Source organism: Tyto alba, unplaced genomic scaffold (assembly GCF_018691265.1).
Source record: "Tyto alba isolate M040663 unplaced genomic scaffold, T.alba_DEE_v4.0 Super-Scaffold_40, whole genome shotgun sequence".
NCBI classification, from domain to species: Eukaryota; Metazoa; Chordata; class Aves; order Strigiformes; family Tytonidae; genus Tyto; species Tyto alba.
The window spans coordinates 13,011,000-13,032,701 of NW_024881316.1; the positions used below are offsets into that span (position 1 = coordinate 13,011,000).

The 21,702-nt window shown below is 39.7% G+C and overlaps 1 protein-coding gene across 1 annotated transcript in view; it reads left to right on the plus strand.

The window, feature by feature from the left end:
• Nucleotides 1-18,980, plus strand: part of ME1 (malic enzyme 1) — a 182,782-nt gene extending 163,802 nt beyond the window's left edge. The window contains exons 10-14 of the mRNA XM_042803644.1: nt 3,437-3,542; nt 5,547-5,689; nt 8,245-8,418; nt 15,265-15,363; nt 18,623-18,980. Coding sequence (XP_042659578.1) covers nt 3,437-3,542; nt 5,547-5,689; nt 8,245-8,418; nt 15,265-15,363; nt 18,623-18,781 — 681 coding nt within the window. The 3' untranslated portion in view covers nt 18,782-18,980. The remainder of the gene's footprint in view (nt 1-3,436; nt 3,543-5,546; nt 5,690-8,244; nt 8,419-15,264; nt 15,364-18,622) is intronic.
• The last annotated feature ends 2,722 nt before the right edge of the window (nt 18,981-21,702 follow it).

Consider the following 21,702-nt stretch of genomic DNA (forward strand, 5'->3'; position numbering starts at 1 on the left):
TGGCACGGAGGAAACCTAGCTGTGCTCTTGCTGCCGCCTCTCTACTTTATGGAGAGCGGAACTTAAAAATCTGCCAATCTGGGGAGAAAAAATACTATCTGTCTAAAGCACTATCTAAATTATTGGAGTCGTGTAACCAAATCAACTGGCTGGTCTTGAAATCTCAAACACAGTTTTTAGGGAGGTGTTATGTAGCTCCTTTAGGATCACTGAATAAATAATTAAAATACATTTCTGACAATCTGCTAAAAATACATATATTAAAAATCCCCCTCACTGTAGAATTTCTTTTACAAGCATTTTCCAAGCAAAAATTGCTATGTACATAGCTGTTGTTATTTTTGCTAAGCCACAGAATTTAATATTTCATTCTTACTTAATATACCAGAAAAATATTTACTTGGAGACATGATTCATTCTGACTAATGGGATCAAGCTAATTCAGACCAAAGCTGAATAAAGAAATATATTTTAAATTGTTTGGAGTTTGATTTTGATTTTAGTTTTTGGTTGGATTTTTTTTTTTTTTTTTTAATGGTAGAATGCACTGTGTGAAATTAAGGGTAGATAGAAATTAAGGTAGGGCAGAATTGAATCTGACCTAAGGCAACGCATCTGGCTAGCAGTAGTCTCACTAGCCAGTGGCCTGGAAAAAGTTGCAGTGGATCACATCCAGCTTACTGTTTGAGTACTCCTTTGTAGCTAATTAAATGAGAGTTGATCATCAATGCCAGTAGGAAATGGGGCTTTGAATCCTTGGTGTTGCATCAATAACTGTTTAACAACTCTGCCATTATCTTAATTTAAAAATGTTGAAGTACCTCCTTGAAAGACAATCAATTGTAAAACTGTATAAAGAAGTAACTCTGTTTCATGCAGGATTTTGGTTATTTGTTTTGATTAAAAATGAAAATGAGAGCATATCAACATTTTTCTCCACTAAGATGTCAGGCTGGACTCTTAGCTGTTACGTACTGTGGAAAAAATCAGAGGTTGACTTTCCCAAGAGATCTGCCCAGATCTGCAGATCCTGGAGGTGCTCAGAGCTACCAGTCTGCCACTGCCTGAAGAATGAGCTGGTCATAGCTCCAGGAGTTGATTTGTTTTTTCTTGGTAGCCCAGGGCATTCTCCTGGAGTCCGGATTTTAAGACCAGAATGAAAACTGACTTCCTCAATAGCAGCCTCAAAAGCTATTAAGGAACTAACTGAAGAAGCAGCATGGGATCAGATGTTGCCCATGGTACCCACCCCCGGCTCCCCAGGAAAGCTACCTCCAAGTTGGGTTCCTTCGAGCATTTAGATTTCAACCAACCGGCCAATTAGAATGAAAAGTGCCTTTTATTATAGTATTTTGAATTATTCCTAGCAACAAGCTTTTGGCCAGGAAGTCATAAATGCATTTTTTTCTGCAGTGACTAAAAAGAAAACTTCATATTTTTTCCCCTGAAAATGTTAAGGAAAATTCCTATTTTAAAATGAGACCCATCTATACCATGTGTGTAGACTATGGGGACATCTGCTGGAGTCCAGGGAAATGGCAGGCTTCAAAATGTGTATTGACAGTGGAATGATTCGAACATGAATATGCCAAAAATTGTTAATATTGCAGCATTCTCATGAGATTGAGAATTTCACATTTTACCCGCAAAGGAAACCAGGTGCCCTTATCACAATATTTCCATGCTAATCTTTCTAGTAGAACACTTAAGACCCGTATAAGCACATCCAGTCTTAATTTCAAAACTCTGTATTTTGATCATGTAAAAAAATCTCTAGAAGAGGAGAAATCTCTGGAAATTGCTTGTAACGATGGGTGAGCCAAGAGAAGCTGGCGTCCTGTGAGGCAGACCAGCTCAGTCAGCCCTGACCACATAACAGCCTTCCGCAGCTTCCTGTGGCACCCTTGGGATGGAAATGCTTTTCTTGCAGCTGGAAATGAAAAATGGCCTTCCCTCCTGTCTACCAGCTCTTGTGGTGTCCAGCCGAGGACTAGCAGAAGAGCTTCGGTGATGGGACTGGCACAGCCACACATTGCCACATTGCACAATCGTGGCCTGAAACGTAGCATCGGATTTCTCGTTTTTGTTAAAATTAAGCAAAAATGCCATTAAAAAACTAATCCCAGCTTGAACCCAATAGTATACGCAGCCCTAAATCGAGCCAAAATTGCCAAATTCATAGACTTTGGTGGAATCGTGGAATTAATTCTGTTCCAATACTTCAGTGTAGTCTTAATTCACTTCCTAAGATTAAGGAAACTTCCATTTTATCAGCTGGAAAAGATGTGGCTGAGGAGATGATATGTATCTGTTCTGGCTATTTGATAAAATTTATTTAGCTTTCCTTTTCCTCATATATTTCCCTATATATCTGTATAATCTGTTTCTTGCTGTCTGAAATCATAGGATGTTTGAGGGGCTGGCACCATCTTCTAGATTTGTGTTTGAAAAGTGCCTTTGTGGTGCTATTTTCTGCAGGCACGAGAATAAAACGAGGGGTGGAGATGTATGCATTTTAAACTCTTCTGCTGAAATTTTCAGATGCCTACGTACAGACAGAGGACCATGTATTTAGACAACTAATATAATTTTCACAGATTCTGGTCCCTCTTGCCCCGCACTCCACATCGGTGTAAGTCGCTGAGCTCAAATCCTGTTTGCAGCCCAGTCAATGTCAATGATACTCTATAGCCCTTTTTCCTGCATCTATCATATTCCATTTGGAAACCTTGCTGGGCATCGATGGGTGGAAATTGCCGGCGTAGATCAGGGCAAAAGTTGTTTCACAGCTGAGTCAATTTTGTTAATGCAAAAACGGTGCACCAGACATCTGGCTAGAATTATTTTTATTCCATCCTTAAGAATGAATGACTTAAATATGAAGAATGTGGAGCAAAATATAGGCTCCCCTATAGTCTATATACTCCCCCCCATGCAGTCTCTATACTTTTAGACAAAAACAAAGTTGAAAAAGCTAGAATAAATATTTTTGTTTTGCTAAGTTAGGAATCCCCCCTGCCCTGGTGCATCCATACTGTTCGCTATATAAATATATTTATGCTTTATCATTGGTAACTTTAAGCGTTTGACCAAATGTTAACAGGTAAGACAACTTTAAGAATGCTTCAAAAGAAGAAATTAATGATGCTTTCATATAATACTTAATACAGTGGTGTTCTACAGCTGTTATGAATTTAAAGTAAAAATATAGAATTTATTTTGCCTACTGCTTAGAGAAATAGATTAGTCCTAAATTATCCTACACATGCTAACTGTACACAGTGTAACTTTGTCTGATATGGTATTTGGTGACAGACGCAAAAGTAGAAATGAAAATAGGACATGTTAAACCAGATACTTTGTAAACTGATTATCCCAGGATATTAGGTTCCATTAAACTTATAATAAATTTCTTTTTCTTTTTTTCCTTACTCAGGGGCGTGCCTCATTAACATCTGAGAAACAACATTTTGCTCATGAACATGGTGAAATGAAAAATCTAGAAGATATTGTTAAAGATATAAAACCATCTGTGCTAATAGGTAATTTTTTTTTACTTTAAAGCAGTGACCTTATTCTTTGTTGGAAAAAAATGGGGATGTGGCTTTGTCTGAAGACAAGATCAAGTTCCTTTGAACAGTTTACCTTTGTGTGTTTTTAGAAAACAGTGGGTGCATAATGGACTCTATTAAGCAACTGAACAAATAGTAACTATCCAAGCATGTAACACGGCTTTCACTCCAAAGCCATCTATTTTACAGGGGGAATAATCTGAGTTGGTTTAAACATCTGATGGAGAACCTTATCACCTTCCTAAATTACTTCTGATTTAATGTGGATGGTGTAATACAAATAACCCCAAATTTAGACTGAGAAAACTGAGCTAAGCACATGTAAAGCTGTGCAAATATGAGCATGTTGTAGCTGAATCTTCTTTTCCCTCATATTTAGGTCCTTAGCCACCAGTCCTTTGTGCAGACCAAAACAAAGATTTTACAAAGACTTTCTATTTTATGAAAGCTGCAGGATTTGGGATCTCAGTAAAGGATTGCTCAGCTCTCTGCAGTTTGGTTATTATATTTCAGCGACATTTTGAGGAATGAACTGAAAGTACTCTTAAGTAATTTTTTTAATATGTAAGACTTGAAAATTCATCTATTTGGCTAGTAAAATCATTAATCAGATGCTGGAAAATCTGAAATGCCACAGTGAAAATTATCTTACATCTTAAGAGCTACCTTCTTGACTATGCCTAGACCATGTGGACCTTGCTCAGTAAAATCTACTTTTGACAGTGGTCATGAATGAGGCAAATAAAGATTATCTTTTTCTATGCTCCATAAAGATATGACTGCTAGACAGAGACCAAGAAGTCTAGAGAATTTATTTAGTAGAATACAAAGCTGAAAAAGCTAGTGGAACAGAAGAATAGATTGAATGATCTGTGATATTTATCCAGATGAAGGTGTGTGGATGCTTAGGGAATGTTTGTTGTCATGAAATATGGGCTTTTATTGTGTGTCATTTTTATATATAAATCTATGCGGCGCTTTCCCTCAAGGTCACTTTCTTCTATCCATACTGCATAATGAAACAGCTTTTCCAACAGAAACAGCAATAAAAATTAATATTGTGGGTTTTTTTCAGTTTGGAGGACTAGTCATTCAGTATCTTCCTGTGGGTAGCATGAGTCATGGGGAAATATGTTGATACTCCTTCTCTCAGTGTTTTACTTAACTGTCTTGGTGGATCTTCATATAAATTTCATTGCCTGTGATGGCTCATGAAAAAGCCATGGTTTAAATTGACCCAATATAAGAAATTACAATTTTAAAACAAAAACCAGAAAATAAATAGTCAGTGAGATTGTTCAGAGAATTTTGTTTTAACTTTTGTCGTGGTTTGAGCCTGGTTGGCAGCCAAACACCACGCAGCCACTCTCTCCCCCCTGCCCCTTTTTGGTTGTGATTACAGTATGGAGAATGGAGAAGCATCTCTGGTGGGGTGGAAAGGGATATATTCCACAGAATTGTTGCTGTCAGGGAAGCCTTAGACTGAAAATTGGGATTATACATCAGATAAGGCTGGAGATGACAGAATGATCAGCTGTAGAAGGGAGAGATTTTACTTGTCATGTCATAAAAAAATGAAATCTGACACACTGGATTTGGGAGGAACTATCCAGTCTGTTGTATGAGACTTTAGGAGATGGACTTGTGCCTTTCTATTCCTTATCTGACTTACCTGCAGGTTAGGTGATACATTTCTGTTTTATATAAAGGGCCTGAGAAAAGTGAAGTGAGAAATTCACCAAACTGTCCAGGTGTGAATAGGTTCTACTTTATGTTAGGGATAATACTGAAGTTTCACTGTTGCAAAATCTCTTATACAAAACTTTATTTTAACCACATGTTAGGAAAAAAGCTTTAACTCCATTTTAAGAGGGAGGTATACAGTAGAAGGAGCTCTATTCTTTTAAAAATGCATGTGTTACCTTGAACTGATTGCATTTGTCTGCTTGTTATGTGTGTGTTTTTATTCTTTAGGGGTTGCTGCAATTGGTGGTGCTTTTACTCAACAGATTCTTCAGGATATGGCTGCTTTAAACAAACGTCCTATTATTTTTGCTCTCAGCAATCCTACAAGCAAAGCAGAATGCACTGCTGAGCAGTGCTACAAATATACAGAGGTAACCAAAGATTAACATCTCTCTAGTGTACATAGTGAAAAGTAAATCTGAAATTAAATTTAAAATGGGAGGAAGACAGAGGGTGGAGTAGCAAGTACTAATCATGTCTCTGTGGGTAGGTAAAATGAGTTAATTTAAGTAACAGATTTTTCAGATTTTATCAAGACAATTTCACGTAAGTCAATACATATTTGCACCCTAATGAAAACATTTAATAGCTTTTATTGGTGTCAGGCAAGACTCATAGTCTTTATTATAACCGAAGTATCAGTAACTGTCAATCATTAAAGCCTTATGCCTGTTTTTGAACTGTACCACTTTGTGTAATACATACAGGCAGTGGCATGATTTTCATTTGAGATTTTATAAATACTGTCTAGGGTAAGAAAATTCTTCAATGCATGAAATAGAATCTTTAAAATAATTCTTTATTAAGAATTGGGATAATTGAATCCTTTTACAGATTTCTGTTACGGAAACATAGGTGAAAATTAAGAGAACTGTGCTTGCTTATTTATTATTGTATTATAGAAGTACAAACATGTTATCCTGTAATTCATTCTAGTATTTGAAATGTATGAGTACTTGACTGTAAGTGTTTCACAGTGGGTTGTGTTTGGATTTCTTGTCAAATACAGGGCAGCTTGAATGACAGTTTAACAGTGTTTAAAAGACAAATTTAGCATGCCCATTCCCCACTGCACAGTACACAAATACAGCCCAATGCAAGAGCCCGGGAAGCGGCCTACGTGAAGGTTGGTTGCAGTGGGTAATGACATCTGGTAGGCAGAGCAAAAGACACACTGAAGTATTTGATCTGTCACCAAAACGTATAATAAGCCAGCCATGATAATACTGCACACCAAACCAAACAGAATATTCTTCTGAAGAGCTGAAGAGCAACAGTGGCATATTTTAAAACGCACGTTTCCAGTTCTCTAAAATAGGCATGGATATTTCTGATACAAAGCGCCTCTGAAGTATTTAACAGTGACATTCATCACTTCAGCAGTGCTAGCATAAATAAAGGCTGGCTTTTCTTCCCCACATAAATTTACTGCTTAAATTTGAGCATCCTTCCTCCACAGCAAGGCAAGAGCCAAGGGGCCTTTGGGCTGCGGACAGAGAGCCTCTGCAGTGTCACTCCCCTCATTAGTCCAAAACTGCATTGCCTGCTGTAGAAAATACTTCTCTCTCCCTGTGTATCAGGAATGATCTGGGGAGAACCTGGATAGTAGTGCTGCAGGTGAGTCACCTCTGAGGTGCCTCTTCTGCCACCCTTGAACATCACCCGATGGTGCCAGCATCTGCTCCCATCGGGGTGTTCCTCATGCCAGGGGGACAGTGAGACTCCATCAGACTTGCAGCTCCCTTACAGCCCGTCTCTTGGTACTCCAGTGGTATCACAACTCTGAATGTGCGTGCTACTGAATGACACCAGGACTAATATTCCACTTAGCTGATGTTACCCATTAACAACATGAGCCCTGTCACCACGTCCGGGCCACCCCACAGGCTTCTGTTCCTCCCCTCAGCTTCCTGATGTGTGCCAGCATGGAGCTATGCCTGTCTTTGGGTCCTGGGAAGAGATTTAAGGGTCCCATGTGAACTACAACATAAAATGAGTTAGAGCCAGTTTTCTTGTCCTCAGGACAAATGATATAGTGTAACAGCTAAATTCTCTTAACTGCCCCAAACAGGCTGGCTTTTCCATACTGCCTGCTGGGACCAGTCTGTGCATAGTGCCTGGGCCCTGGTGACAACAGTGCTATTTGACACTACCCAAAAATCTGCTGGGAAACGTGCTAGTGGTTTATCAGTATTAGATGATCACACATGGGTGCCTGAGTTGGGGCCCTTGCCCTACTCAGTATATTACAGTGGGGGGAGCCACAAGTTCCCAGAAGAGAAGGTCTCATCAACAACTTGTGCTATAGGTTTCACCATGGGATGATGTTCCTGGGACAGAGCTTGCACCTCTGTCATTGTGTTGAGCCTTGGAGTGGGTGCAGGGGCCTGAAGAGGGGAGACTAGGAGGAACAGATAGTTCTGCCTGTCCCCAGGGCTCCTGAGAAATTGCCACATCCAAAAGTGTAACATTTAGTGGCCTCAGTGTAATTTTTTTGTGGATGATCTGCTGTTGGAGGAAAATCCAGCAGCATTAGCTGTTGTTACCATGACAGTATGGTCCACTTTGAGTGTTACAGCTCCAGGTGTATACCTTCTTCCCATGTGCCCTTCTTCTGGTGTGGATACACAGAGTGACTAACGAGTGCTGGCTTTTGCTCTCTCCTCCTCTAAATTGTGCTGATAGGTCTTACCTGAACAAGGCAGCTGTTACTCTCTGACATGAGATAGTCACAGAGAATTGCCAGTGATCTCTAGGATCAGCATCCTGATGTTCTTGAGGCATAGTCAGTTAAGTAGCTCCAACACCTTCTCGAATAGATATTAAATAGATGTCACCCAGCTTCCACATTGGTAGGTATTTAAAGGGATGTGTGAAATACTTCAGCAGCATCCTTGTAACTAACATGCTTTTTGTTACAATTTAGGGACGCGGCATTTTTGCCAGTGGAAGTCCTTTTGATCCTGTCACTCTTCCAAGCGGACAAACTCTGTATCCTGGACAAGGTAACAACTCCTATGTGTTCCCAGGAGTTGCCCTTGGCGTTATTGCATGTGGACTGAAACATATCGGTGAGGATGTGTTCCTCACAACTGCTGAGGTATTGTATTAAAAATTATTTCAATTCCTTAATTTAGTAACTTGGTAACAATGAATAATTAGGCAGAAATAGCTAAACATTATCTTTTAAATTGGAAAAATAGTGCTTTCTGTGTTAGGTCTTTATTTGCAAGGTATGTTGTTTTTATAAATTCTATTTGCACAAGTTATTTTTAAAAAGTTAGTACTTGGTCCAGAAGTCATCTGACATAAGCTTCACCTTCTTTTGGCAAGGAAAAAAGAAAAAAACCTCCGTACTGTATTATCACAGGTGAATGCACATATGTACAGTTTGCATACACATGCATGTAGGTTTGATTTTTGATTGAAAGGAACTATATTTTGATGTTGGTAGCTTTGGGGTGACTTTTTTGGGTGTTTTGCTTGAAAAAAATATTTTAATTTGTTTTAGCTTTTTAGAATTTTTCTGGTTTTGAGCAGAGCTGTTGGCATCATTATTTTGTGGACCTCCCTTGTCAACAACTGGTAAAAGTGCTCCATTGCCTTGTGGTTCCTTGCACCACAGTTTGACATAATTGCCATGTTATTCTTCCCCTTTTCTTTCTTATCCTTTTCTGCGCTGGTTCAGGCAATTTTTTTATGATCTTTGTTCTGATGTTATCCAACATGTGATCTTTCCTCCTTTATCTCCACTCAGTGGGAAAGAGATGAACAGGGAGCAAACACTTTTGGTTCTAGGAGTCATTCACCACTTACTTTCAGTGATGGCTCAAAATCTGACATCCAGTGTCTTACAGCAGGACATCATAAATGAACAGGATTGTATCTTCAACACATATGGGAGAAGAATCTGGCCTTCGTTATTTTACAATCCCTTATTCAAACAGAATAAATTACCAGCAGTGGTCAAAATCAAATGCTTAACACTTTTTTTTTTTTTTACAAAACAGTAAGTCAATCTTTCTGTAGCTGTTTCTCACTTAAGAAAATTCTGACTTTCTGTGCTTTTCTGGGTCCATCATCTTTGCTCCTCTATAGGAGCAAAGCATCATAGACCCCTTACCGCTCCTTGCTCTGCCCTTTCCATCTCACACCCTTCCTGCCCTGACCTGGAGTTCCTGTCTCCTCTGTTGCCTCTGTTGGCTCTGCTATTGGCTGGGACCAAGAGCAACGTAGTGAGCCTCAAGGGACTCAGCTTCCTTCTGTTGAGTGATGTGATATCCAGTGATGCTCAAGGTCCTGGCTACTCTGCTCCCACGAATGTGCTTCCCAGTTCATCATGTTCAGAGGGAGCCCAGGCTCAGTACAGACAGTGGTTAGAGAGCCCTAAGCAGGGCAGGATGGTCTGACCATGTCCGTGGAAAGTCATTAAAAGCCTGATGCTTTTGGGGTTTTTTTAAAGGGTAGGAAAATAGAGAGAGCTAGCTTCATTTTACCAAGTTAACTCTAATTAACGTAGATGCACTTCAGTAATTTCTACCCAGTCCAGTTCATGTAAATTACAATCCACAGAACTTTATGAAAATGCAGCATCCTACTCTTCAAAGAAGCTGTGTAAGCACACTTGGAAATACATGGGTAGGGTAGGTAGCACACAGAGGAAGTCTCAAAGCAATTATGGGACAATAAAAAAAAAAAAAAAAAAAAGAAGAAGAAAAGTTGCCATAATTAGTAAAAGTGAGAATGCCTGACTCAGTTCTTGCAGCTTCTCTAAGGGGTATTGCATTCCAAGATTCTTGCTCCTTGTGTCTTCTTCATGGATTAAAGGGAAGAAAATGGCCCTTTACTATCACTTAGAGACAACGTGATCCTATGACCAGCACTATGTGCTATGAAGCTTTTGTAAAGGGTGAGCATTTGCACACTGCCCTTGCTAGATTTCTGAAGGATTTTTTTAGGGTGCGTACTATGGCATCTTTCAAAAAGTTTGCCAGCAGCTTGCCCTCTATAAGAGATATATTCACAGTTTCCATCTTTAAAATTAGTAAAAAGCCCAGACTGTCTCCACAGGCTTTAACCATCTTAGGAAGGCAATGATCCATCTTGTAAGTCTTTGGATAATTATATCATCCCTTTAAATCCTTCCCTGTAATTTCAGTTGGATATGGTGATCCTCACTAGCTGGTCTAAACTGCTGTGTTAAACAGTTGTCTTATTTCATTCTAGAAGTTGCTTCATTTTGGTTTGGGTGAAATGCTTCCTATATATAGAGTGCTGATGGATGAAAGGTGACACGTGGATTGAATGATGTTTCAAGTGGCAGTCTACTAAGTCAGAGTAAAGTCTGTTCTGAACAAAGAAACTTAACAGAGAAACATAACAAAGAAGTAAAATGGTATCAGAAATTGCAAGGAAGCTTTTAAATTTTCTCTTGAGGTAGAGGTTCCTTCCCAACTGTTCTATTAATGGGTTTGCTACATAATTGCCATCCTCTTGTAAAATCCCTAAAAAAGCTTGACATGTAAAAATGTTTTGGTTTTTTTTGTTTTTTTTTTTTTTTTGTTTTTTTTTGTTTTTTTTTTCTTGTATATAAAGCCTCTATTGGCAGAAAGATCAATGGGTAGCTACTCACCTCAACTGCTGGAGCTAAGAGCAGTCACACCTGGTCTCCCTGCTTGTGTGAGAGGCAGTGTGTGACTGGGGCTTGGGTGAGCTACAGCCAGTTACTGAGCAAGGCCACAGCTGATGGATTTCAGAGGAGTCTTTGCCAGAAGAGGTGTCAGGGGTGTGAAGGCCTGGAGGGCTGCATAAGCCCTTAGCTGAAATTACAGCTAAGGCAAAAGTGCTTTGGTTTGGTTTGGTTTTTTGCTTGTTTTGGTTTTAGTTTTTCTTGGCTTTTTAAATGGAAGTATAAAATCAAAATAGTTTCATGTGGGTTTTAGAACAGTGCTTAGTATTCTCCATTTGAAATGGAAGCACCCAAGATGCTGCAAAATTTAAAGCACCAAACCCATGCATTTTAGACAGATGGACTTTCTCAGGTTGTAGCAGTAGCTTACCTGAAAAAAATAAAGTATAAAAAATAAGCAGCCCAGGCTGCATGCCTGCAGCTCCTGTCTTCTTTCTTTGCCACCTCTCCAATTAAATCTGATAAAAGTCACAAATAGCTTATTGTAACTACAACAAATTCTACTGTCAGTGTTCTTTTCTTCCTGCCAAGTAAAATAGAATGTAACTTTGATTTTGGACAATAAATCTAAGGTACTGTAAGCTGTAATACCTCTTAATTGCAGGCAATTGCTCTGTGATGACAAGAGACATTACCTATTCTTCTAAGTCCTACAAAACACAACAAAAGGGACAGAGAATTACAAACTAATGAAATATTCTTGGCATGTTTCACCTACAGTTAAATTAATCCAGAAATAATCCTGTTAAATTCTTTTGTTATAGAGAATATGGCCTCCAAAAGCCAAGATGCCCCCACTTGCTTTATGCCATTTGTCCTGTTTTGCCTGCCTTTCATTTAGGTCCTGCAATAAGGCTTACGTAATTTCTCTATTAAAAACTTGAATTAATTCAAATTTAAAACATTCAAATAGCTATACTGAGTTGGACCTAAGATCCAAACAGCTCGGTGTCTTTTTGTGAAAGTAATCAGTAGCAGAAGCTGAGGAAATGAGAATAAATAAGGGGAAAATACAGTGATTCTTCTGCTGAAATGGCTTCTCAGCTTCTGGCAGCCTGTATTATATGGCCTTCCTGCACTGGAAGTTTTATCCCTGTACAGATTTCTCTTTCATAAATGAGCCTAGTGTCTTTTTAAACACGTTTATACATTTAAACATCTTTGGCAATTAGTGTCACAATTTAATTATGAGTTCTGTGGGAAAAGAAACTCCCCTCCTATGATTTCCTGCTGTCTGATGATTTGGGTTCCTTATAGTGCCATGAGCAATGTTCACCTTCAGTAGTCTTTTGTATTTTCTTTCAGTTTTCTCCTTTTTACTCCCAAGTCTGTTTTATTATTTTTTGTCTCCTTGTATGAAAAATAACCTTTTGATCGTCCTTGTTATTCTTTATTCCCCTCGTGATTCTATCCCATTCTTGTTTGAAGTAGGTGGAGCGAAAATGCACACTGTTCAAAGTGGTGTTACCTTGTGGAGTTATACATTGGTATAATTAAATTTTCTGTGTTGCCTCTTGTTTTCTTAATAATGCCAAATGTCGATTCATCACTTTTTTCCTTTGTCACTGATGTTCTCAAAGAGCATTTTCCAGGGACCACATGAAGAAGCTATCATTCTCTCTGAAAATGCTTGTTTCTGTGTTTTTGTGTAGTTGTTCATTACAGGAGTACGTCTGAAGGAACAGCATGGCATCTATATAGTTAAGCTTGCTACTTCTCCCACTTCAAGCACTGCCCAAGTATTTTGTGGCTTGCTTTCTATCAACCCCATCACAAAACATAAGTACTCTACTCCTGAACCTTTTTTATTTTTTTTCCAGTGATGTATTACACTAACTGCAACTTGCTGTTGATTTCTTCAGATTTCCTATTTTCTGCAGAGCCCCATTAAACTGTTAACAGCAGAAATCTCATGTTGCAAGCTCCTCTTTACACGTTCAGATGCACATCTTGTTTTATCAAAGGGCTGCATATAATTTTAAAATAACCTAGTTGTTATTATGGAAAGTAAAAACGAGATTTCACGTTGTCTTAGCTCCCCCTAGTGGGTGTCTATCTGTTGCATTTCTCAATATCAGAGTGAAAGGTATATAAATATTTTTTCTTTACTCATTATACTCAACAAGAGTATAATCTCTTGTTGCTCTTTTTAGCATTTCCACTCTGAATGGAAGCATTACACTTACCAGCATGCTGGGTGGATTGCAGGAGAGAACATTTTCTTTGAACCTGGAGTTGCTACAGTGTTTGCTCTTTAATTCAAACTATTTACCTACTTCTGCCAGAAAGGATGAATTGATGATAGCCAGGCATCTCTTCTGATGCAGTCCTAGTTGTTTGCAAGCAACATACACAAGGTCCTATTTCCCACATGCAGCAGGAATTGTAGGAAGCAGTTTGTGCTCTGTTTCAAGTATCTTCCTAGTATGTTCCCTCAAAAGTGCATTTCTTGCTTTCTCTTCGGGCCATGTTATCAGTTTCATTTCACAGTGTTTCCTGGACTTGCTTGGTGTTTTCAGAACCTCTTGTGATGGGTCATAACATGGCTCCACCAGAAGCTATCAAGACCTGAGTTTTCCTTCCATCCAGAGTACCCCTGCAGGTCACATCATGCAGTAGTATTCCCCCTCTCCTGGATCAGTGATTTGGTTCTAACCTTTTGTTATCTAAGATGTAATTGCACAAAAGTGGATAATTTCTCCTGATGGGAACCCTAAGGGTGTCTCTACATTACTCCTCTATTTTGCATCAGAATGGTCTTCTGGAGCTCATCTCCCTGGTGTCCCTACATACTCCTTGTTGGTCCACAGTGTGGCATGGTCTTGGGAGGGTAGAGGGACTGGTTTCCTTTTGGATGAAACTAAACAGAAGGATACACTTCAGGAGCAAGCCTAATGTACTAAATATCAATGGAAACTGCTTATAAACCATAACATATTTACGAAGTATGAGCTTGCACTGTACAAAGAACCTTCTTTCTTTGTGACTGTTATGTGTTTCCAGCTGTTCAAAGGGCAGCGACATCCCCTTCCCACAGATTTCTGGATCTGGTAATTTCAGAGTAAAAATCTGGATCACTCTGAAAGGCTCTTTTCTATTTCAGACCCCCAAATGACAAAGAAATTTTAGCTAATGCTAGCAGAAATATCGTTAGACCCAAAGGCAGCCCTAGGACCCTTTGCTTCTTAAAAGGTATCTGTTGCAGGAATAGAGGAAGTTCATGAAGTAAGCCCATAGGCAGGCAGTGGAAGCAGTGTCTCTCCTTGCTCTGCAGAGAATGTCCTCACACCTCATGGTAATAGAAGGTTTTTCATATGACCAATGAGTAAACAGTAAAAAACTACTTCTCCAGCTTGCTATGCCTTGGTGATCTGTTCATTGATGGAGATGACAACAAAACATTTCCAGTCTTGCTAGGAAGACCAAGCAAGAATATTCAGGCCATAGAGGAAGTGCTCCTCTCAGACATGCCTCAGAACTTCTGTATCATTCCTTGTTTCCCCTGGTCAGTCCGGTGAAAAATCAAGCAAAGAGCAAAATAATTTCTTTAGTTATGTGGTACGGTTGAGATGACAGACCCACTGCAGCCTTCAACTGGAGTGGACAGACTTTTTCTAGCAGCACTTTTTTTTTCTGTCCCAGCCAGCCAGAATTTAGCATTAGACATTCTATTTCTAATTCTGACTGCAGTGACCACCAGAGCTTTAAAAAGACCCTGAAAAATCTTACTTCTATTTTACTTTTTTCTGTGGCTGACCATACTTATTTTATGATCTTATACAGGCTAAGTGTGTGAGCTGGACACACAACAAACCTGCTCAGCCACCAGTAATTTTATTCAAAGCATTTTACACTTAAGGGTTTCAGCTCTGTTCGCTGCACAGGATGACTTGACAGCTGTCAGAGTAACAGGTGCTTCTTTAATTTTAAAAGTCTTTGACCGAACTACAATCGATGGCTGGAATTTATATCTCATAGTGAACTATTTGCTAGTTTATGTGTGTCATGGACTTACTTAAGACCTGAGTAAGTCTTACTGTCTGAGTGATAAAAGGGCATAACTCTCTAAATTTCTAGCTCTTGTGTAGCTACTCCTAATTATAAGGCTGGCTGTAAAAAACACTGCCCAGGTGGATTAAGCAGTATCTGCGGGCTTTACCAAAGAGAAACAAATTCTTTGCTTAAGAGTAGATCACAGTCTAATAAATCTACAGCTGCATCTGCATTTTAAGTTAAACATATCTGCTTTATTTCTAGGTAATAGCTCATCAAGTTTCAGAGGAGAATTTACAGGAAGGTCGCCTGTACCCTCCGTTAGTCACTATTCAGCATGTGTCACTGAAAATTGCTGTAAGGGTAAGTAATTTCTGTCTTTTGTGGCTTCTTTTCTTCCCATGCTGTCCACATAATTGAGCATTTGACTTGATCAGCTAGCACACCTTGAAATTGCCTTGTGTCAATCAATCTTGGACAAGTAGCAGTTTCAAAATTAAATTAATAAATGTAAATGTAATCCAAATATAAGAAGGACAGATATGGAACTATAGCAAGTGTTTATGTCTGCAGAGCCCAAACTGTAGTGTCCACCAGTTAGGAGCAGGTCCCCAGGCTTACAGTCATGCGAGATGCACAGCTGAAGGCTTTTGGCCCTTCATGATTATAAGTTCCCTGTCAGGAGAGTAAATGTCACCCTGTGTCCAGGCACTATTCCCTTTTGTTCCCATCCTTACTCTGGCCAATCAAAATGACTAACTACAGGGGATGCTTTTTGTTTATGGCTCAGGTCTGGGACAGGAGTTGCTTGGGTAGTTGTTTTTTACTGACTAATACGGAGCTGATGCAGGTGGATTTTCAGTAACTGACCTAAATGTGCAGTTTCCCAAGAAATTTTGCTGCCCTGGAGAGAAGAGGATGAAGCTTTCAAATGATGTATTTATCCCAGTTCCTTCCTTGTTCTGTTTTTCAGTTGTTTTTGGTTTGGTTGTGGTTTTTTTTTTTTTTTTTCAGCATTGCAGGAGGTTATTTTCCTTGTCTTCTTACTGTACTTTGCTGGTCACCTTACTGTGAATAATTCCACTTATTGTATATTCTTTTGAAAGAATAACAAGGAGCCCTCATGCATGAAACAGTTCCCCTATCTTCACTCATTCTGTATGTTCTGTATATTTAAACATAAAAATCCTTCTCATAGTTCGTGTCTTCTTAGGCAAGTAATAACTCTGTTCTGTAGATGTCAAAATGTTACCTAGATTCCTCAGGCGAAATCAAACTGCCTGTGTGTTTGGCAGAAACAGTGATAGAAATTCCTCCTCTGCTTGTGAGTGTTATATAACATACAAAAAAAGGAAAAATGTTACCAAATGATTCCTTCTGCCTGATCTCTGTTGAAACTTTGTTCCTGCAAATACTTATTCTGGCTGATACAGCCCGAGAGGTTTAGCGTTGGCCTTTGTGCTTTCCCAGGGGAAGAATACTATCAAAATTTTTTTGAATACCAACATTTTTTTTGAATGGGGTATAAATTCAGCCCTCATTCAGCCATTATAATTATGTGCACAGACCTGAAGATGAACTCTTCATAAACATAAACACCCAAAGTGCTTCTTGGTCAAATCAGGTTGAGCTTCAGATTAATCCTTGAAAGGAGGTCTAAATACAGTAACTTGGAGTCTCAGCTTCTCACCAAGTTAAAACATTTCTGTCTTAAATGGAGAGGTAAGGAGAACAGGAGGGAGACTGTCTTGCTTCTATTCAAAATAGGAGCATTTGTCCATTTGCCAAATAGTTTGAAGCAGATCTTTCCAAAGAGTGCTGCTGCATAAAACCAGTCTGTCAAACTTTTTTTTTTTCATGGATGAATGTCCAGTCTAAAGATAAACATTTCTCAAGTAGGTGTTCTTCAGGTGTGAGAGGCTACTTTGACGTGTTCAGTGGGCTCCAACCCCTTCTAAACTTCATTTTTGTTGCAGCTGTACTGTGATGCATAATTGATTCACTTAGGTATGGTCTAGGTGAGGAAGAAGCAAGCAAATATTCATGTTTCCCCCAGCCATCTCTAGAATTAAAAATGTGCATTCTGTAGGAGTGCTTTTTTTCTCATGAGTGTCACAGTTTGAGCCCAGAGGGCAACTGAGCACCAGACAGCCGTTCACTCGTATCTTTCCCTCTCAGGAGTGGGAAGGAGAGAATGAAGCACAAGGGATCAGGAATCCAGATAAGGTCAGGGAGGTGTGGCTCATCCATTATGGTCATGAGGAAAAGACAGACTTTTAAGGGAAGAAATAGGAAGAACTTTAATTCAACATCTAACAAAGACAACACTTAACAGACAAGGTGGGACTGGGAGAAGCACCACCATATCCAAAACCATCTCCCCCCACCCTTCCCTTCTCCCTGGGCTCAGCTCTGCTCCCCATCTCCCCACCTCCTCCCCCAGCGGCGCAGGGGGCAGGGGATGGGGGTTACGGCCAGCTCGCTGCTCCTTTCTTCTCAGGAGGTGGGGAGAACGCTTGCACACCCCTCCCCTGCCCCCCGGGGCTCCCCTCTCCCTGCAGACAGCCCTCCGGGAACCTTCTCCGCAGTGAGCCCTCCCCACGGGCCGCAGCCGCTCCCGAGCTGCTCCGCCGTGGGTCCCCCCCGCGTGTTGCAGCCCCCCCAGCGCCGAACCACAACCGCGGGGGCTTCTCCCCGCAGAGCCCCAGCTTCATTTAAGTGCAGCCACTTGTCCTGGTGTGGGCTCCTCCAGAAGCTTCTTCAGCCCTCAGGTCGGCCTCTGCTCCACCACAGGCCTCCACGGGTGGCAGGGGGGCGGCCCTGCCGTCTCACCGCGGGATGCAGGGTCTCTGCTCCAGCGCGCTTCCCCCACGTCCTTCTCCTTCCTTCCGCTGACTTCTGTGTTCGTCCTCCTCCCAACTCCTTCTCACAAGCCCCAGCCCCCTCCCAGGTTCCCCTTCTTAAATAGGTTCCTTCTGAGGCGCAGCCACCGTCACTGACAGGCTCGGCCCTGGCCAGAGGTGGGTCTGACTTGGAGCCGGGGGAGCTTCGAGAAGCTGCTCACAGGGGGCACTGCTGTAGCCCCCTCCCTGCTACCAAAACCCCGCCACGGAAACCCAGCAGAATGAGTTTACCTTGAAGAAATATATTATCAAACTATGACAAATAATAAGCTTCTCTACTGTGCAGGGAGCATGGAGGCTTTCAACAAATCACACTTTTCTTACATTGCTTTGGAGAACATGGTGAACCAAGGTAACCTGATGATGGAAAAGCAGATATTGTATCTCAGTGCTTGGGGTCTGTAGAATATTTTATCCACCGCTGCACAATAAAAGCTAAGATGTTACTGGGTGAGGAGGAGCACTGTACTTGTAACAGCAAAGACATGTAATCCTGTTCAAAAGCAGCATGAGTCAGACTTGCTTAAATGCAAACGTTGTCCTGTTCCTAGTCCTACTCGCTGTGTATTAGCCTGGATCCGGTGTGAATACAGGTGACTGTCAGCACTGGAGAAGATGAAGTCTTACCTTGATTTTGAACTAATTCCTACTTTTAAATCTTGTTAAATGTACTCAAATAGTTTATCAGCACTAATTAGGATTTTAATGCATATTTCTAGATCGCAGAAGAAGCCTACAGGAATAACACTGCCTCCACCTATCCTCAGCCCAAGGACCTAGAAGCCTTCATCCGCTCTCAGGTTTACAGTACTGATTATAATAGCTTTGTGGCTGACTCCTATACCTGGCCTGAAGAAGCCATGAAAGTGAAACTGTAAATATTTAATGAAGCGTGAGCAAACTATCAGCAGTTAAAAAGCATTAAAATATTCAGAATGTTTCTGCCTAGGAAGCCTAAGAATAGCTAATTTTTTAAGATGCAGAAAACTTTTTTCTAAATGGTAATATTTGGTTAGAAACTCAGATCAAGAAATCATATGAATTATACATCAGAAAATAAAAATTAATCTGAGAAATTGTGTTGTTTGGTTATTTTGATTGTTATTTTAATTGAGATACCTGACACTATAATTTGACAGATTTTTTTTTTATTGAAATAAGAGGTAGTATCTTGAGAATTCTGTCACAAAAGTCAATGAGAACTTAAGCAGACAAATGGTACCATGGAAAATTAAGAAATGGGTATAATGACTGTTTAATCCGTTACAGGTCACAGTGTAATTTGCATAAATTGTCAAGCTATTATCTAAAAAAAAAACTCCAAACTTTAAACAACGGTACGGTTAGAATACTTTAATCCAAAGAAAAGTGTTATTGGTCACTCCTCTGTGGAGCAATGAAAATTTTCTAACAGGAATGGAACTGCAGAACCTTTTGTTCACATCTACTTAGAATATTTTAACATTACGTAGCTAAGCTAAAATCCTGTAAATGATGAAAGGTTTCACTCCCCCAAGATAACTGCTGTTCTGACACGCTGCAGTTGTTTGGCCTAAAGTTCATGGAAGTGATTGGACTCCATGTCCTTGATAAAAAGGGAGTATCAAAATGTTATGAATAGGCTCCTTTTGACTAAGTGCTTTCTTACAAACATCAGTTTCCTGGCTAGTGGCAGAGGGTTTTGTGTATTAAACCTAGTGAATTCCTGTAGTATTTGAGGCCAGTGTATTTTTAAACACACATCATATGTGATAATTATTCTTTGTAACAAACTTCCAAATCACCCAGCTGAGGTCTACTAAATGACTAATTATTATGGGGAAGAGTCCATCATTATCAGGGGGGCAAACACATTTTAATAATCCTTTACTGATTATTTCTCTCACTACTATTTGAGAGATTTGGTTAGCTCAATTTCTTCAGTATGGTCCTTAAAATAGTTTTTTACAACTTCACTGATAATTCAGCATGCTGAATATGCTCATCTATACACTAATTTCAACTAAAGATATAGTCTTACTTTTTTTTTGCCCTTTCTCATCTGTCTACTGGTTATCAAAAGTGTCACCCCACAGCGACCCTTACTCTTCTACAAAAATGTGATTCCTTCTGCAAACCTCACCAAAAGCATCCAGGGACACTACTCATGACCTGCATTATTCTGGACTCATAATTAGCATTTCCAGAAATAAAAGTTACAAGTCTGTGGTTTTCCTTGGGAGGATACACAATTGGATTGTACTATCGGTGTTTTCTTCCTTTAGAAAAAATGAACAAACAAAGCTTGTGCTCAGAATGAAGCTTTAGACAGTTCTATCTCTGAGTTGACCATCCTCCTGCACAGACTTCCTGACCTATGCCAGTGTTGCCTTTCCCGTTTCCTTCTGGTTGAAATCTCATGGATAAGGCCTATTTCTAAACGGGTTTGCTCTGCTATTTTAAATTAAAAAGTTTATCACTTGGCAACTTCCCAACAGGACTGAATGCAAACTGGTTTACTATTTTTGAGTTATGATCATGTGCAATCTGCACTCATACATCAATGTTCTAAAAGAAACCCCAAAGTATTATTAGTTGTTACAGAATTACCACTTGAAGCTAAATGTAATGTACTTTCTGGACAGTTCTGGAAACAAAGTGTACTTGAACATTTTTTCTACTCTCATGCTGCAGAGATTATCTCTACAAAACCAAAAATCAACTTTATTTGTCCAGCCCCTCAGCTCTGCTGCAGCTGCATACTGCAGGTCCTGCATTCAGAAAGAGGAGAGGCACTTTCTCCCTCATTGCATAATGGGAACCTCTCAACGCTTTTTGCCTTACTGTGCTTTTGGCCACAGTTATGAACATACAAACAATACACTTACCACAGTGAAGGAATGCATGTTAATCATCATTCTGAGCAACAAGAAACACTGCCGTCCTCTGTATTTCAATATATTGCTATTATGAGAAGTGTAGTAAAATACTTGTGTTTTATTTGAAATAAAATGCTATTTTTTTTAGTTGTCAGCTGGGTGTACTGAAACAGTCTTTAAATAGCTGCTATCGAAATGGCCTGTTTTTTAGATTTGAACAGCCAAACCTCTAGAGCTCAACCATGAGTCTGCTTTTATTGCTTGGTACAAATTTTCCTATTATGGTGCTCAGTGACAAAGTGGAAGGTGGTAAGCTGGTGGTTCTGAAGGCACAGCTACTGGGGACTTTTCAGTAACATTCTTCATCTGCATATTATACTAATGACATTTAAATATGACAATCCATTATAAACTGGAAGACTGAATTGCAGTTCACTACCTCAATACACACTCAGCACATGACCCCGTAGGAAACTGCTGTCTAATGAGCCCATTAATACCATTTCCTGTTACAAGGTGCTGGAAAATTGTCTCTCAATACAAATTTGACATAGAAAAGATGGATAAAATTATTTTTATTTAGTATATAAATACAGGGTTTTTTCTTATTTTCTGCATTTTACATGCATTTCCTTATGTAATGTAGGGGAAAAACAGAGGAAACACTAAGTTTTGTCTCATCTTACACATTTTCATTTTCAAGGTGCTTGGCCTAACAATGTAAATATAAAATGCCATGAGTTGAGCAGCTGAAGAATTGCTATTAACATAACCAGACTGTAATGAGACGATAGGAAGAGGATTGCAAAAATGGTGATATTGGCAATTTAATTGTATAGGTTCTACCCAAAGTATAAAAGGGATGGGGTGATGTGGGCTTCTTTCTCCTTCCCCCCACCCTTTATTTAAAAGCAAGACTTGGTCCAGTGGTTGGACCCAAG